Source organism: Natrix helvetica (genome assembly GCF_964273705.1).
Source record: "Natrix helvetica genome assembly, chromosome: 4".
NCBI lineage: Eukaryota > Metazoa > Chordata > Lepidosauria > Squamata > Natricidae > Natrix > Natrix helvetica.
The window spans coordinates 81,859,445-81,878,069 of NC_138550.1; the positions used below are offsets into that span (position 1 = coordinate 81,859,445).

An 18,625-nucleotide genomic window follows, 5' to 3' on the forward strand; every position below is an offset into this window, starting at 1 on the left:
GAATGACATCCTGATAATTAACTAAACACATTATCATCTAGAATGTGTAGTCATTTTCTTTTAACTCACTGCAAAGTTCTTTCACAATTTGAAGCTATTTAAATTTCCGTGAAAAAAGAATCTGTCAACTTTACAACCAATCTAAACAAGACAATAAATAGACGTTATGTTTAACTTGCACATTTTTTTTTCAAATAAAAACATCACTTGCTTGGGAAAATGTGATAATTTTGAGCAAGCATCGAGGGAGAATTTAACTTCATCCTCATTGGCTAAAAAAAAAAATCACATTTTAAAGCAAAACTTCAAAGTTGCAATTTACATTAGGAAAAAATAAGCCATTGGCAGAAACTATTTTTCATTTTACAAAATAGGAATTCAAAGAAAAGCTTTTTTAAAAAAAAAATTAGGAACATTTCAGAGAAATAAATTATCAAGTTCTCCAGCCAGCTTTCCTCAAATTCTCATAAATTATCCTGGTTTTTCTCATGACTTCTAAATGCCAAATTCAAATATCAATTTGAAACCATGACAAATTTGTTCCCTAACAGGTGCAGAAATGCAATTAGACATAATAGTCTGATTTGCACTAATAACTAAATATCATGTTATCTACTAGATTCAAAGCTCAAGGCAACATACTACCCTCTCTTCTCTGACCTTCTGATTAGTGAGAATTCAACACAAATCACAAATACAAATGAGAAAAGTATGATCTGTTTTTTTCCTCAAATCTGAATAATAAACTTTTTATGAATTAGATGGTTTAATTTAGATGGTAAGGATGATGCAAACAACCTCGGTTTATCATGGATTTTTTGAAAATATAATTTTATTGAACTTTTCAACCAGCTAAAGATAACAAAAATATTAGAAATAAAGAAAATAAGAAAGAACTGTGATTAAATATGGCCTTTTTTTTTGCAACTCCATCAAGCATGATAAAATGACCCTTTATGTAATCCCAATCTGAGGCAGTTTTATACATTCTAGACAATTGTTTAGTAGTCATATACCAATGGTACATCATTTTATAAAATATATCTTTTAAGTTATAGCAATGCTTTTAACTACATCTTTTCCCATTGATCTATCAGTATAGTGTTGAAAAGTATCTATCAAAGTTCTTAGACCATTTATCACATATTTCACTTGCTTTTCTTAGGTTTCAAATTTTAATAAAAGTTTATCTATTTTTAGCAATTACATGTTCATTATTTGTACTTAGTTCAAATACTATCTTCTGCTTTTCAATTTCAAATGTCCTATTATCTATCTTTAATCTTTTTTTTAACTGTGCATATAAAAAGTATTATAAACTCAATTCCTCTGCAGTCAATTGCTCTTGATTTCATCTTACATTCTCAATGATCCTGTTCTAACAACTCTGTATAAGTTAACCATGTTGCTTTATCTAGCTTTTCTTTCCTATAAAATGCTTCTGTGCTGAGAAACATACTGTAAAGGCATTTTTGAGTAGTCTGGCTTTATATGTGTTCCATATTCTCAATATGGCACTTGTAATATAATAATTCCTAAAATTTACATTAGCCTTCACATTATCTACCATGAAAATCATGTCATCTGAACCTCAGATCATGATCTTCTAATTCTAAGATTTTTTTTTCTTCAACAGAACCTAGTTTTTCCTCCAGACTAAGCAGCAGGCTGAAGGTGCAATTTCAAGTTAGGCAGATCTTCATATTTGTAAATTCCTTTTATTTACTTGATTCTGTTTCTATACTAATTTTTCTTATACACACTTTTTTTAAAGCCAAATATAAATACCAATCATGAAACAAAAAGAAAATAATTTGAAAGATCTTAAGGAGCAGAGTAGAGAAGTTAATTATTCTATGTCTACAATGAGTGTAACAAAAATCTTTCCTCAGGGCTTGCCCATTTATTTTAAATGAATGGATGCTTTCCCCTAAAAGCAAACAGCAGTTCTGAAGGTGTGCTTTTATTAGCTTTTTATTAATTAAAACTCTCCTCAGGGCCCACTATGAACACATTAGCTGTCATCCCTTCCTAGAATCTCTATTTAACAAGAAATATGTCAGCTAAACATAAAAGCATGTTTATTATTTAGCACCTATTGGTTATGTTTTATTTTTTCAACAGATTTATATGGTTGCCCATGTTCCAATGGAATTCTGAGCAATCAACAGAAAAATAAAAAAGTAGTACACTGTTCTATTTTGTACAAATCACAAAATCAATTAAGAGAACTATTTGGAGGTGTTGTAAGAAACACCTTTAAAATGTCAGTTGTTTTTCCTCATAGAAAAACGGTTTTAATTTGTGTGTGTGTGTGTGTGTGTGTGTGTGTGTGTGTGAGAGAGAGAGAGAGAGAGAGAGAGAGAGAGAGAGAGAGAGAGAGAGAGAAGGCTTTATAAGATAATTTTTCCACATAATTGCTTATTTTATCCATCCCTGGAATAAAAATATATTTCAATAAACAGTCACAAATTTACTCACAAATTTCTTTCTACATACCTGTTTTTCTGTTAGAATGACTCTCCCTAGAAGCTGATCTTCTAGTCCTTTCATGGTGACAGTAAAATCAATTATTGAGGTACGAGCACTAATCTCAGGGGTATAGGCTGGATTTGGAAGCTTGGTGGTGATATAAAGTCTGAAGCCATTCATCACATCCATTTCTTTATCCCCAACTTTTACCTAATTAACAAAAACAATTCCAAAATAGATGCATATAAGATGAATTGGATTCCTTCAATCAACCGGTAGATATTCATTAAGTATTCTTTTACTTTTGTATATATACAATTAACATAATTAATAGGGAAGTAAACTTGCACATTAGCATAAAACACATAAATGCCATTTCTAAAACCAATGTATTCTATATAACTTTCCGTATCTTTATCTGATTTATAAATGGTAAGATTGTTTCTAATCTTCATTTTTTTTTCTCTGCTGCTTATAGATTAATGCTTTAAAAACTCTTAATAATCATACAGATTAAAGCTTAAATCTTACATCTTAAAGCTGCATTCTGGGAATCTTTACTTGTAACCATAAAAATTAATTGAAAAATAAGTTGATGAAGTAGAACTCAACAAGTATGGAAGAAAGATAAAAGGAAAATACTTATTTCTAGAATGAAAAGGATGCAGGCATTTAAGATGTCTCTCAAGGTAGTTCTACTGTCTTTTAAATATCCCAGTAAAGAAGAGAAGGAAGAGAAATATCCCACTAAAGTTCCAGAATAAAAAGTTTTCATCAAAAAAAATTTTCAAGCATTGTACTATGTAGCAACCATAAAAAGTATAGTGGACCACACAAAATAAATGTAAGATCATTTATCAAGATAGAGCAAAAATTAAAGACCACTGCTGTAATCTATTTTCTTGAAGATTTATTGGTGACACCAAAGTCAAGGAAAAGAATTGTACTTAAATGTAGAAACTAAAATTATATATGGAACTATTTTTTTTGAAGTTGGAATATGTTATTTTTCTCACTTTATATGTAGAACCTGTTTTGATGAAGTTTTTTTCCAATACGTGGTCCAAAGCCGGATCCAACTCCTCACCAACATCTTCGATCAACAATGGCCTTCCAAGAGAGAGACTATCCTCCAAGTGGTTTCTAAAATATTTGTGATTCAGAGAAGTGATCTGAAAAAAGGAATCATAATGTTCATAAATTGTGAACATGGATCAAAAGAAGGGGAATGACATTGGACTTCACTTGAAAAGAAGTAGCTGCTAAACTAAAACCTTTATTTATTAACTAACCAGGGTTAAATGTGAGTTTTAATCCCCAGGATTTAATCATAACTGTATTAAAACATTATTTATTTATGATGTATTTAGGAAATTTATATTCCCCATTTTTACTCTTTCTTAACAATTTCAAAGCAGAAATGTAATACAATTAAGTTTTAAAATATGGAGCTTTTTAAAAAGTTAGAAACAACAGCAATTCCTATGCAAAAAAACCCAGCCTAAAAAATCAATATTGCTAGTTTCCAAATGAACCAAAGTTAATGTTGGCAAGTAAAGTTGTTCATTACAGTGTATTGCTCTGGAATATTTTCAAGTACTCTTTCCACTGTTTTGCTGCCGTCCTGAACATGTTTACTTCCCAATGTGAGTATAATGCACTCAAATTTAATTCACCTGCAGCTCATTCCGAGTTTCTTTGTTCTTAATCCAAATCTTCCCCTGAGTTTGTGGATCAATCAGGAGAGGGTAACGAGCTGCCTTTGTGACAATGATGCCATTCTGAATGGACAGATCATCATTTGGCAGCCCTTGAAGGTTCCATTCACTGACGGTTGGCGCATCAATCAGCATCTCTGTGAGATTGAGATTGTTTCCAAATGGGATTTTCCGAGTGTTCATTTCTTTTTGCCAGCTGGTTAACAAAAGATTACGGAACTCTTGATTGAAAGGACCAGAATAGGACAGAAAGGCTGTGGCCAGAAGTACATCCCCTAAATTGATATAGAGAAAAACCACATTAGATGGTGGTTGAATCCATTTGCAGTGAATATAAAAGCAAACATTCAGACTAAGCTTTAAAAGTCTTGGTCATGTTTCACTATGAAACAGGCTGCTGGGGAAAACTCTTCTTCTTTAAATATTTGATGACTGTTTATATAGAGGAGAAAGTAGAAGAGAGGTGTATATGATATGGATATTCTGACTAGTATTATGACATGCTTTCTCTCTGTGAGCAACTTTCAGCTTAATGTGCTAAATCACACAGAGATTTCTTGCACCAAGACAAAGAAGGGCCAATTTCTACTAGCTGGTTTTGTTATAACCATATTTAATGCAAGAAAGAGCACACATGCAACCAACAATTCCATTACTTGGTTAGTATGCACTATAAAGGAAAGAAAAAGCTGTGGCATTTTTGTACAGAAAGGAGGAAAATAGGCAAACTTCTCCTGGATTAATAAACTCGGGTTGAAAAAAAGAGCAAACTAGCCTCTGGCTTGAACACATTTCCTCTGGAATCTGTGATTTCCTACATCATTGATTGTCTATGGAGATTCTCAGCCATCCAGGTCACAGCTGTCCCAAAGATGCTTTTTTCAAAACGCAACTGGAGTTTCTTTGTCCTTCCTTGAAGACGTTTCTTTTCTCATCCAAGAACCTTCTTCAGTTCTGACTAAAGAAGCTTCTTGGATGAGAAGTGAAATGTCTTCAAGGAAAAACAAAGTCCAATTGCCTTTTGAAAAAGCACCTCTGGTACATCAGTGATTCTTAGCACTGATCGGTGATCATTGATCAATTACACCCTCTCAGGGTTCTGCAAAATCAAAATTATTCGCCAGCCAACGTTGAAAAATAATACATTAAAATGGGATCAAAAAAATTGTGAGAAGCAGTAGCAGCAGTGAATGCATCAATTTCAATTTTTAATATGGTAAATATCAATAAATGTAACCTATACAAATAAAAGCTTTTTGGGGGTGTTGTAAGTGAGAGCATTGTAAGTCAGCACTGAGCCTACCCAGTATTTGCTTAAAAAAAACAACCCTTTTTTTTAAAAAAAATGTTTGATTTAGATTTAGAAAGCTAACTTTGTTAGTCTATTTCTTGCTTGTATTATCAAAATCTTGGCAAATTGATAGTGACATGTTATTCCACAACTTGGAGTAAATCTCACCCTTCAAGACATAATTTTAGCATACAAAAGTTCCTACCAACACAATGTCATTATTTATCAAAATAACAGAGGATTCCCTGCTGCTTTTAACACAAAAGAGTGAAAATAAACAGGAACGCAATTTACATGCTTGCAGTCTATACTTGCTGAAAAATACTAAATGCAGCTTATAGCTTTGTAGAAAGGACAGGGGCCCTTCAGCTTACCCACAAGCCTTTCTGTTTGGGCTGCAAACTCTTTACTTTGTTCAGTCCATCTCTCTTTTTCACCAGCCAACCCACTAATAAGACTGGAAGCAGTTTGCATTTTATGCCTGCAGCGTTCTGCATCTTCAAGCAATGTCTGTTCAAAACAAAAATTCACATACGTAATGGCAACTTGAGCCAAAAACTATTGCTAGCAATGCTTGAAAAGATAAATACAAATCCTATCTATTATAAGGTAAAGATTCCCCTAGCACATATGTGCTAGTTGTTCCCAACTCTAGGGGGCAGTGCTCATCTGCGTTTCAAAGCCGAAGAGCCAGCGCTATCCGAAGATGTCTCCGTGGTCATGTGTCCAGCATGACCAAATGCCGAAGGCGCACGGAATGCCTTTACCTTCCCACCAAAGGTGGTTCCTATTTTTCTACTTGCATTTTTACATGCTTCCGAACTGCTAGGTTGGCAGAAGCTGGGACAAATAACAGGAGCTCACTCCGTTACATGGTGCTAGGTATTCGAACCGCCGACCTTTCTGATCGCCAAGCTCAGCGTCTAAGCCACTGAGTCACTGAGCCACCTGAGCCACCTTATCTATTGTACTTCCAGCAAATATAAATATCCTATTGTTTCTATTAACATTGTCAGTGTAACTGGACTTATTTTTTATAAATAATTGGGACATAGATTTTATGCTTATCAGAAGTCTGTCAAAAGACATATAAAATAGGTCTATCATGAATCCAGACCTCATATTAAGATATATATTTGACAAAGATCAAGATGGCCCCAATCCTATTAGTCTTTTGAGACTTTAGTAAGGCTCTAAAAACCTGGCCTTCCCCCCTGGGATTTGGGCAAGTTAGATGAGCTCTGTTGGTTTTTTGACTTTTTGTTTGGGATGGGTGGGTGGGTTGTTCCTTTAACTAGATAAATGGAAAGAAGGAATAACCTCGAGGAACCAGAAGAACAGCCACAACTAAGATAAAAATTAGATTTAAAAAATCTGATTTCGAGCCAGAATTGCAATCTGAGAAAACATCTCAGATGAAACCCTCTCTGTTGCTTACAACAAAAGGAGGGAAGGGAAAAGACACTCAGACCTGCAAAATGTTGTTATTATAGTCATATAATAAAAGTAGTACTAGCATGCCTGACTTTGGTTTCTTAGCTTGATCTACCTTTTTTAATATATATTTTTATTTTTAATTTTCAAAACAAACACAACACATCCTTCTTTACATACTGTATCAGTTGGTTAAAAGAGGCTTAAGTGCATCTCTTCCACAGTCAACAAACATAATTCATATTAACTCAAGTATTTTAACTCAGATATTTATACATGTTACCATCATCATACCTCCATTTTCATTTGACTATTATTATTTAAACGTCCTTCATCATAAAATATACCAAGATTTAATACATAACCACATACTGGCATTTCATTTACTATTTCTAATATCCTCCAATAACACTGAATCCTTATGTCCTATTCTAGCTAAACATCCATAATATTTAATAACAAAGTTTTCTAATCCTCCTTTCCAAATCACTGTTTACAATTTACATCCAGTTTCCTTATGTTGTACCCATACCTGTATATACGTTGTTATCATTATCCCTCCTTTATTTAACTATAACCTGCATCATAACATTTCCCCCCTAATAATCAAGACTTAAGTGTATCTAACTTAGTTCTTTTTTATTAATCTTTATTAATTAAAGGATTTCTAATCTTCCTTTCATGGGTACCATTCAATATTCATATCCAATTATTACTTATCATAACACTAAACATTGTATACATTATTATCATTATCAATTATTTATTTAACTATATCTATTGTCACTAAATTTCATTAAGTTTAACTAGTTTTAAATTATACTCTTCCATCTATCAACCTGCATCTTTCCAGTAGCAAAACAGTCTCATATCTTCTGCCATTTGTGGTGTTAGTCCTCTAATCATCTCCTTAATCAACTTTTTATGGACTCCTCTTAGCAACTCCTTGCTTATAAAATCTCTCATGTAATTTCGATGCCCTTCTTCTGTTTCCTTAATCAGCTTATCTTTGATTGTCGGTAGTGTTATCAATGATATTGCTAATAAAATTTCTCTCTTTAAATCCATAAATTCTTTTTTTCTTCTTCTTCTGTATCTTGCCATCTGGGGTAGATTTCCCCTCCATTTAATTCCTCTTTCAGTATTCCACTCTTTCCATTTTCAGAGACAAACCAATCACCATAAATATCAGCAATTTTAATTTCTTTATATTAATTTTCCTCTTCGGTTTTTAGGATTTTAACCACCACTTTTTCTACTTGATAAAAATCTCCAACTTCTTCATCATATTTTGCTGTTAGATGCTCTAAGTCTTCCAACTTCTTTTCTATCCTCTCATATGTGTTTGATAATTTCTGTATTTCTGAGAATATCTTTTGCAGACTTAAAATTTCTTTCTGCTGTTGAAATTGTGCCATTATCTCCAGCTAACAAACACTGCTGCTCTAGCTTGGAAGGTTTTAACAAGATTAAGCATAGATTCACAATAACGTTTTATTTTCACCTTTTTCTGGTTAAAGATATACTTCAAAGGGACATCTGCATGCCCATCCTCTTATCATTCTCTATAAACAAGCAGTGAGACCTTGGAGTGCCAAGCCAGGATAATCAGTGAGAAAAGTAAGAGTGTTTCGTTTCCAATACACAAACCTCCAGCTTCCGAGTAGCAGTGTTATTGTTGCAATTTTCTTTGTTTCTTTTTGTATCTTTTTTGTATTTCAAGTTTTAAAAAAAAGTCCGATTCTTGAATGAGTTAGAAGAACACCCACAGTAATGAAAGAGACTTTTAATCCATAGGTTACAAAGAATAATAAAAGAAAAAAATAGAAGAAAACTTAATCCATTCGTTTTAAAAGGCTTGCATAAATTCCATCCATGAAGATAGCATTTAAAAAGTAAGACAACCCACTGTCCAAAATCATTCCAAATTTAATTCCGCCACTTATTTCTTCTTCTCCAATTTAAATTAATTTAAAGTTTTTTATAGGCAGTCTCTTTTAAAACGGTAAACATTCCTCACTAGCTGGAAACACTTTCTCTTTCCGTATCCTTCCGTTTTGGAGCCGCCCCAACTTCATGAGCCTAATGGCTGGATTTTTTGTCGCTGGCTTGAAGAACTTATCTTGGATCGATCAGGGAGTTTGCGATGTTCCTGAGATCAGCAAGATGTATTCTTCCTTTTCACCATCTCTGCAGGACGGTTTAGGTCCGTTTGGACCATCCAGCAGCAAAAGTATCAACGGCAATCTCAGAGCATTGAGATTGCACGTTGTCTCGTCGCTACATCGGCTCCTCTTCAGTTTGGTCTACCTTGAAGAGCTGACATCAGGGTATCATAGGTTATATATTGTTATGGTGGTTTTGATTTTTGTATACCACCCCAATTCATTGCTGACAATTGGGAAAGTTTATTTAAATAAATTTTAAATAAATACATAAATTATTAGAATATTTCAGAAGCTAGATAGCTGAATTATCTTCCCAAATGACCAGAAAACCAATTTTCTTGCACTCTTGAATAACTCAACATGAACTCATTGTGGTAATATTTTCTTTACCATTTGACAAACCAACCAAAGGGAATGGCTATACAAAAGAATTGCCTGTACCCGATAGGAAGTTACCTGTTTCTCCATTGTGGCCTTTTCGTATTGAGCCTGCACAATATCCAGCTCAGCTTGCTTGGCATCCAATTCAACTTGGGCTTTCTGAAGATCTAAATTGGCAGTAGTCAGACGATTCTGCTGGATGGCCAGATTTGCCTTAAAATATCAACCCACCAAGTTTAAATAAGGGAACTTTGATGCACATTGTGTATCAATAACAGCAACCAAAGAAACATGAACAATAGCTTATGATGAAGTACATTACCGAAACAGAGAAAATTGTTGAATTACTATTGCTACCACAAAATATGTATCATCTTTATATGCCATACTAATGCAGACAAAGACATCGGCATCAGGGCTGTTATATGCCCAAAGATGAAAAGACAAAAATATAACCACAATGGAAGAATGGATTTTGAAACTAATGGAACTAGCTGAGATGGCTAAATTTTTTGCGACTTGGAGACTACTGCTTGATTTCTTGAAAGATAAGGAGAAAAATTGACTTTTGATTTTGGGATCTGAAGATTAGATTGGATTGGATCAGAGAAATATATATTTTTAAATATAAATTATATATATTTTACAATTTAATATCTGTTAAAGTTAAAAGAAGAATATTTTATGAACATTGTTATTTTAGAGTGTTGAGTAGTAGGATTTTAGGAGACTGGTAAATCTGTTTAAATTCAGAAAGGATTTCTTCTATTTTCTCTAGACTAAAAGAGAGGGAGAGGGAGGGAGAGAAGATTAACAACATAAACAAGATTGATAAATATGCTTCTATTCCTGCAGGCCAAATTTATAGCATTTTTTAAATAGTTTAAGTCCCTCTCTACTACATAAACCAAAAAAATTCTAACATTATGGCTGGATTGCCATATCAGTCGAAGCCAGGAAGTCTAGATTTTTCAGTTGAGAATGTACCAGTAGTTTTTTTATTGTTTGATTTGCTCTCCAGGAAGTGGGGAAAGAGAAGACAGATGTCAAAGAGTAATCATTTGTACATAAGTTTAAATCACCCCTTTCTCCTATTAAAATATTCTCAAAAGCAGGACCAAACATGCTGATGGACTGCATTTGGCCAAAGGGAAGCACATCACACTAAATCAAAACCAAGCAAAGCTCATTATAGCTTAGTCCAGCATATGATCCCAGTTTAAAATTGTAAATTGCTGTTGATATAGTTTTACTCTGCCTTGCCAACTATATTGGACTTACCTTTAAAGGTAGAACTTCCTTATTTATAGCAAAGAAGGCAGACATTGCTTTGGTCCATGAGCAAAGGCCAGCCACATTTCCACAAACTCTTTTAGCTGTCTCAATATTGTAATCTGCCATTTCAAAATAAGGACTCAAGAGCTCCACTGCTTCTTCATTAATTGTATCTTTTGGAAATTGCTAGAAATAACGTGAAATATATTTTTTCACTTACCGCAAATCAAACAAAATTAAAAATCCAGCTGTTTAATTTTACCCATTCTTTTCTAAGACACATTTCTACAGAATTAGCATTCAAAAAGTTATTAATTTTTGTCATACTACTATTTGTGCTCATGAAAGCTTGTCTGTTTAATTTTCCTGATCTTTACTGTGCCTGGATTTTAAACTGGTCCCTGTTTATACTACTGCCATCTTTAATAAGTGCTGGATTTTTCTACAAGAATTATTGTGCAGCAAAATCTCTATGAACACTTACTCACAAGGACCAAGGATAGAAATAAGAACAATTTTTGAAATTTCTCTCTCTCTCTGAACTTTTCATATTAATCGGTCATGTCTGTTCTGTACAATTTCCAATTGGTAACTGTGAAACTGCGGAAAGCAGCAGTGCAGTCTATCAATACTAAACATACTAAATCCAGACTAAAGATATATGCTTTTTGGTATACCTGCAAGTTCTGTAAGAAGTTTCCTGCTGTCATCAGTTTCAAGGACTCCTGCCATGATGGCATAATGCAGTTTTTCTCCAGGTCTAGCTTAGTAGCATTTACTTTCTTCTGGAATAGCAGCAACACACAATCCATGATACGCATGATAAGGTGAGGTGGCCGACCCAGCGTACGGACAGTAGCAATGTCTGCCGGCTTGATTGTCTACATTATTGAAAGGATGGGCAGAATTAGGAATTATCACAGTATTTTTAAGTGCCTGAACAAAATCAGCAGACTTTTTATTTAAATGCATTCCACAATGGGTTCAACACCATCTGATTACACCAAACTACTGTATATTTAGAAATTAAAGTAATTAACATTTCAGTTGTTGTTAAGTTAGGACCACAATGAGCAGCAAAACTTGGTATGTATTGATCCATCCTTTGGGTAAAATCATTTAAGACATAGCCTATCATGCCAGGTAATATTACATAGCCAGCCTTGGAGTATTTCAAGGAATTACCATATTTTTTGGAGTATAAGACACACCATTTTCCCCCCTAAAAGAGTGTGAAAATTTGGGTGTGTCTTATACATCAAATGTAGCCCCACCCACCGGCCCCCACCATTTGACCTCTGCCTCCCAGGAATTTACCTCCTTGCAGCAAATGGAGAAAATGGGGCTTGTGGAGGCGGCAATAGGCTATGGCAATCCCTGCAGCCTGGAACATCATCGGGAGCCCCGTGCTTAAACTGAAATTGAAACTCAGAGGCAAATTGCTGGGAGGCAGAGGCAGACTTTTTTTTTCTTTTAATCATGCTAAACTGAAGCAGCTGTTTGCTGCAAGGAGGTAAGTCAATAACTATAAATGCTTGTAGAATGTTCAAATTATTACTTATTTTTTAAAGAGCCCCAGTGTTTTTATATCTTCTTTTAAATAGCAGAGAATATACTTGTACAGATGCTGTGAAAATTGATGTGGCTTTCTGGCATCTGTACAAGTATAGTCTGAAATATAACACCACAAACAGTGTGTATCTTCTGTACTGTTTACAGTTTGGTGCAAGGAGGCAAATTGCTGGGACGCAGAGACAGATTTTCCCCCCTGTTTTTCTCCCAAAAAGCTAGGTGCCTCTTATACTTCAGAGCATCTTATAGTCTGAAAAATACGGTAGATAGGATAAGATATATAAATATTTGGATGGACAGCTAACAGGAAACCACAGTTTGTAGGCTAAACAGTGCAAATCATGTTCTATGTTGCTTCCAATAACTTTACATCAACATATCTATGTAATAATGAAGTTTTTGCCTTATTTAAAATCATTTTACAATAGCTAATATATGAACATGGGCATGTGCTTCTGCATAAGTGCACACAGAGAGAAAGAGAAACATTTGTAAGTCTGCTTATGAGATTAGCTGATACAAATTAATAAAATAGAATTATAATATAACGGTTTCAATTTCTGCCTTCGGCTGCTCTGAAGTGAAGGGATTATTGTAGTTAATGTGGTTGCTAGAGAATAAAACATATTTGATATAGGTAAATAATGTTAGATGCTATTTCCCATACTGGGATCATAATGTATGTATCACATCATTTCTCCACGTTTCTGCATCAGATGGCAGTTCTATTTCTGTCAAATTAAACAGACAATGGTTATTAGAATTGATGTGGCCTGCAGTTAATTTGTCTAATGCTTTCTGCCAAGTGGCTGATCTATGGGTTGTAAAATGTGAGTGCAAATCAGTCATTTTACCTATGTATTGACAGTGACTCTTTGGAAGTTTATATTTAATAACATTAATTACATTGCAGAACCTACAGGGGACTAAATGATATATGAAAATCCTGACAATCTTATAATTGGCGAACTTCTTGAAAGAAGCAGGTGATGTAGCATTTGGACTCAGAAGGATGTGATTAATTCCTTCTAATAAATGCAGTCCATTGGTACTCTGTGTAGATTTTAGTAACTGTAGGATGCTATGACAGGTGGTGTTTTTTTTACTTCTTTGACATATTTTCACAAATAATAGATACCTTTTCTGTTAAGTTGGAGATTGCAGGATCTATCACCAATGCTATGTGTCATCTTCTTTTTGTACATTGTTTTCATACTTGAGGTTCATTCTCTGTGTGCAAAGTATGTTTTACACAAAGAGGCTAAACCCCAAATATGGGGGGAAGGGTGGAAACCTGAGCAGCTATTGTAGAAAGATAGTAAATCAAAGGGGGGGGGGGTAAGTGACATAATTTCACTGATGATGGGAAAGGGAAAGGAGGGAGTCCACACATTAGTTTCCAATCTGGGATATATTTCTGAGAGAACAACATATCTGTGCGAAGTGGACAGTGGATTCGCCTTTCATTCTTCATTAACCTGTAAAGCAGCTTCAGCCTCTTCTAAAGCAGGTTTAGCAGCCTCTAATTTTCCCTCAGCAACAGCCTTGTCTGCTGAAATGCTGTCTACAATAGCCTGGGCTTTGTCCTTCACTTTCTGAACTTCGGCTTTCACCTTTTCAGCAGCCTGAGCTGTCACTGTGACTTCTTTTAACACCTACGGAGGACATCAAAAAAAAAAAAAGAATGGAAGAAAATAAATAAATGGAAAACCAAGTAACTATGGTTGCAGAAAATAATTCTTTGCCAAGAGTTTACATTATACTCAAGAGTTAGCAAAGTGCTTTGGGTTTAGTAAACAAACAGTGTGAGATCCCATAGGCCAGAGGCAACCTAATATTTTGTTACACAATATTTACACATACTATTTTAGGCTGGCTGAGCCCCATGTAGGCAAGAATAGGATTTGTTTGTGGGTTCTTGATTTTTTTATCTATGTTATATGCGTGTTTTATGACTTATAATTCAACTTTCTTCTGATTCTTGTTTTAAAACAGCCAGGTATTCTGGCATCCAGAGACAGAAGGACTACAGATGGAGGAGGCTTAAGGGCTGCATGTTTATATGATGTGGCCTTTTTATGACCAACAATACCAAGTATTTTAGCTTATCATAACTGAAATTTAGAGAGTTAACATGTGTAGAAGGGCACAAATTAGGAGACGTTTACTAACTAATTTTCTTCCAGGTTTTCCCATTAGTAAAAGAGTTGAAATAAACACACTGGACTTTACCATATCAGCTTTTTCATTGGCAATCTGAAGTTCTTTCTCTTTGGCTTCCAGCTCTTTACTCAAAGCTGCCACAGATTCAGAAGCCTCTTTCAGTTTCTCCAATCCAGTATTCATTCTGAAATGAATAAAACCATCAATAAATGTGTGTGTGTGTGACTAAAGCAATCTTTGATTATTCCCTTTCCCCAAAATAAGAGGTGGTAATCTGTGATCCTAGAACTATTTGTGGTTTTTGGCTTAATTTTATAAAGCATAATTTCACAATAGCAATAGTACTTAGAGTTATATACCGCTTCATAGTGCTTTCTAGCCCTGTCTAAGCAGTTTACAGAGTCAGCGTATTGCCCCCTACAATCTGGGTCCTCATTTTACTAATCCCAGAAGGATAGACGGCTGAGTCAACCTTGAGCTGCTCAGGATCAAACTCCCGGCTGTAATACAAATGTAATATAAATGCCTGCAATACTGCATTCTATCACTGTGCCACCAAGGCTCTTCGCAAACCTTCTAAAGCAACCAATTATTGAGTTAAGTTATTGAGTTAAGCTATTTGGCAAGACAATAACTTACTATTAGAGTATCAAAACACCTCACCTGTGGGCTAAGGTCTGTACCTCAGCATGCTTTTCTTTGTATATAGCTTTATATCCTTGAATAAAGGACAAATAAGACTTGGGAGTCACATGGGTGGATCGACGATATCTTTGAAAATAGTCAACACATTTTTCAGCAACTCCATCTTGGAAGGAGCCCATACACTGTACCATCTGTTTTTTGATATCTTCAGTGCAATCAATTTCATATGATGACAAGAAATGCTCCGATACTAAAATGAGATTTAATGCCTATCAGTATAAACACTATTTCATTCTCTGGCAGAAAAAGTTTAGGATGACTTCTGACCTATTTCTTATTATTCTTCCCCACCCCTCCATCTCATTCGTTATCATGGACTTCTCTTCTTCCTTGAAAGAAGCGAAATCAACTTTCTGAGCTCCTCTGACATGCACACTTGACAGATAAGTATGAACTAGGTGAGGGCAGAGAGTCAGCATGGTATTTATAACCTCATGATTGAAGCCTACCCATTTTTACATATTTTGTATGTACACTGTACATCAAAAGAAGCAGGCTTCAACTACATGAGCATCTTGATTTTTTGGCAAGTCTCTTACTGCAAATACCTTTGATGATCTCAAAATTAGACCCATGACCTCAAACACTCTTAACATATGGATATATGCAATAACATTAAACCATTGCTAACTATATGACTTTCGAGGCATGTAAATTATAGGCAAAGGGAGCTGAATGGTTTTAATTGCCAAAGTAATTTATTTTTTTTTGATGCAGGGGGTTTGACCTTATTATTCTTGCTCTTTCTCATTTGTGTGTCACAGGATCTCTGCTTATCATCTCAGGAGTGAAATCAGCTTATTTCTTTTTACTGATGGGTAATCCTCCTCCTGTAATTATTGGGAGCAAAGCTAGTATTCTTGTTTTGATGGAATTAAGAATCCCCTTGCTTTAGGAATAAGTAAATGGGTCTCATTTAATTTCGTCATTTGCATTTCACACATCAAATTATGTTTCAAAGGAAGACATTCCCCTGCAGTATGTTTGCTCAATGACTAACGCTTCACATGTGGAGACAGAAAAGTCTCTATTATCAACACTGAAACCATCAACACAGTATTTTCCTTGGATAGCCTTCTTTTAAGGCTATTCTAATTTATCCAAAACATTTCAAAGTTTTGCCAGGATGTAAAAATAATATATTTAAATTTTGAAGATAATATTCTAAGTTTATTATTTTCTCTGGAATGGGAGAGGAAGATATAATCAATGAATATGCATCAAAGCAACCCTCAAAATAGATTCCGATATAGTTTTGAATTCAACAACTTTTCTATTCTACTCAGAGTAAAAACAAAACTGACCCCAGAATAAATGATGTACTACAGAAGAGATTTTCATCATGTTAAAATTACTGATAATGTAACAAACTTTTCCAATAGTCAAACATCTCAAACCTGCAACTAGGGCGTCTTTGGGCCAGCGGCTAAACCAGTCTATAGTGCAACCAGAAATCAGTGCAGGGAACTTCAAAGCTCTGTTTCGGAATTTTTCACCCACTGGTGAGAAACAAAGAACCACATGCAAGTTCTGGCGAACTCTAGTCATGAAGTAATCATATACATTCTCATTGGTGGGAGGGCGCCGTGGATGCTCCCTCTTCATGAATGGAACAAGATCGCCAATGATTTCATCAATTTCATCACGAGCAAACAAGTTGGAAACCTAAACGGGAAGAATATTTTTATTGTACCCCACATACAGTCAGCTGGTTTTTTTTTGAAGGCATTTACCTACCTCGTCAGAAGCTCTTTTTTTCACTTTTTAAAACATTTTTTCCTGCCTATTCGCCTGAACCGGCAGGAAAAAATGCTTTAAAAAGCGGGGGGGGAGCTTCTGACGATCACGTGGCTCACAAGTGATCTGTGTGATCGTAGGAAATGTTTTTTTCGCTTTTTAAAGCATTCTTTTCCTGCCTATTCACCCCAACAGGCAGGAAAAAATGCTTTAAAAAGCGAGGGAAGCTTCCGACAATCTCACGGCTCACAGCTGAGCCGGCCAATCCTCAGAAGCGTATTTTTACTACCAGTTTGCAGAACCAACAACAATCATCCCTACCAGTTCGGGAGAACCGGTAGCATTTCACCCCTGATTTTAATTAAAATTCATTCATTGCTATTTTATTGTTAACTGCTTTAAATGCTAGTTTTGTGGGGGGGGGAATAAGATATGCCAATAAAATATTCACATTTAATTTTCCTTTCTCTTCTTTTTTATTCTTAAAATCTGTGGCCATCCAGATGTTGCTGAATTACAGTAACATCCAGATGTTACTGAATTACAGCCCTAATCTGCCTTGCTAGCTAAGGCTTCTGGGAGATGATTGTCAGTAATATTTGGAAAGTAACAACTGGCAATCTCTGTGTTTTTGCCCTAGAAATAAAATATTCTCAATCAGTGTGATTCTACTAAAGGTTTTCTCCAAGTCTGTCTTTACTGATTTATAATACTTCAGTAGTAAATTAACTAAAGACTAAGAGCTTGATCTGCTCTACATATTTACTCAAAAATCAGTATTCAGCCGGTAAGTTTTTTCATCAGCAGTGAACTCAAGCATAGAATTTTACAGAATCAGTTGGTCAATATAACCTTATCAGCCAAGCTCTCTGTTTCTGAAAACCCAGGGCTAACTCATTGCCAAGAGGAAAGATGAAAATCTTACTTCTCCTGATGATAGAACATTGTTCATATACTCCAGGAAAGCTTCATCTTTTATTTCATTATCTGTAAAAATGAAACTGATTCCTTTTCCTTGCTGTCCAGCAGTCTTATACAGATGTTTCAAGTCTTCCATCAAATTAGATGCATTGTAGGATCTAGAAAAGGGAAAAAATAAAATTGTCACAAACAATCCAAGCTTCCTAGCCTACAAATAATTTTGATTGAAACAAGGTGCCTTAAAATGAGAACAATTTATTTTGGCCTTTCTGCTCCGTGCCTGTTTTAATGGTTGTTGCTTTTAGAAATGTGTAGTATATCTACATGGTTAAATCTATGCAATTTAATGCTCACCACTATTTAATTTTTTTTCTCAATCTACTGTTTTATCCTTCATTTTTGTTTCATTGTTCTAAGCTATATAATATTCCAATAATACAGAATGTAAACATAATTAACAAACCAAACTGTTTTGATACATAAAAGTCCTATCGCTTGCTGAAATACTAAATTTATTTCTTTTAAATGGAATATATTTTATGTAAGAAGTAAGGCAGACATTTTCTAGGTATTCCTATATAAAAGTCTATGTATTCTTTCTTTTTCTAGGATTGTAGAGAAAATCAGTTTTTTATGTTGCTTCATTTTTAAAAAAAACTGCTTTGAATGTTATATTTTGTGTTCCAGATAAGGGTGAACATTTTCTATTGCCTTTTCTTTACTACAAAATGGCCATTATTTTCCTGTAGTATTAACTGCAATATTCCTCCTATAACCATTTATAGAAT

General features: G+C 34.6%; 1 protein-coding gene across 1 annotated transcript in view; it reads right to left on the minus strand.

The window, feature by feature from the left end:
• The window catches only part of DNAH5 (dynein axonemal heavy chain 5), a 142,226-nt gene that overhangs the window by 32,801 nt on the left and 90,800 nt on the right, over positions 1-18,625 (minus strand). Inside the window, exons 54-65 of the mRNA XM_081952749.1 lie at positions 17,842-17,995; positions 16,577-16,844; positions 15,138-15,369; positions 14,544-14,658; positions 13,790-13,966; positions 11,417-11,620; positions 10,746-10,925; positions 9,540-9,677; positions 5,856-5,991; positions 4,149-4,465; positions 3,489-3,644; positions 2,500-2,682 (exon numbers count right to left, since the gene is read on the minus strand). Of these exons, the coding sequence (XP_081808875.1) occupies positions 2,500-2,682; positions 3,489-3,644; positions 4,149-4,465; positions 5,856-5,991; positions 9,540-9,677; positions 10,746-10,925; positions 11,417-11,620; positions 13,790-13,966; positions 14,544-14,658; positions 15,138-15,369; positions 16,577-16,844; positions 17,842-17,995 (2,260 nt within the window). The remainder of the gene's footprint in view (positions 1-2,499; positions 2,683-3,488; positions 3,645-4,148; positions 4,466-5,855; positions 5,992-9,539; positions 9,678-10,745; positions 10,926-11,416; positions 11,621-13,789; positions 13,967-14,543; positions 14,659-15,137; positions 15,370-16,576; positions 16,845-17,841; positions 17,996-18,625) is intronic.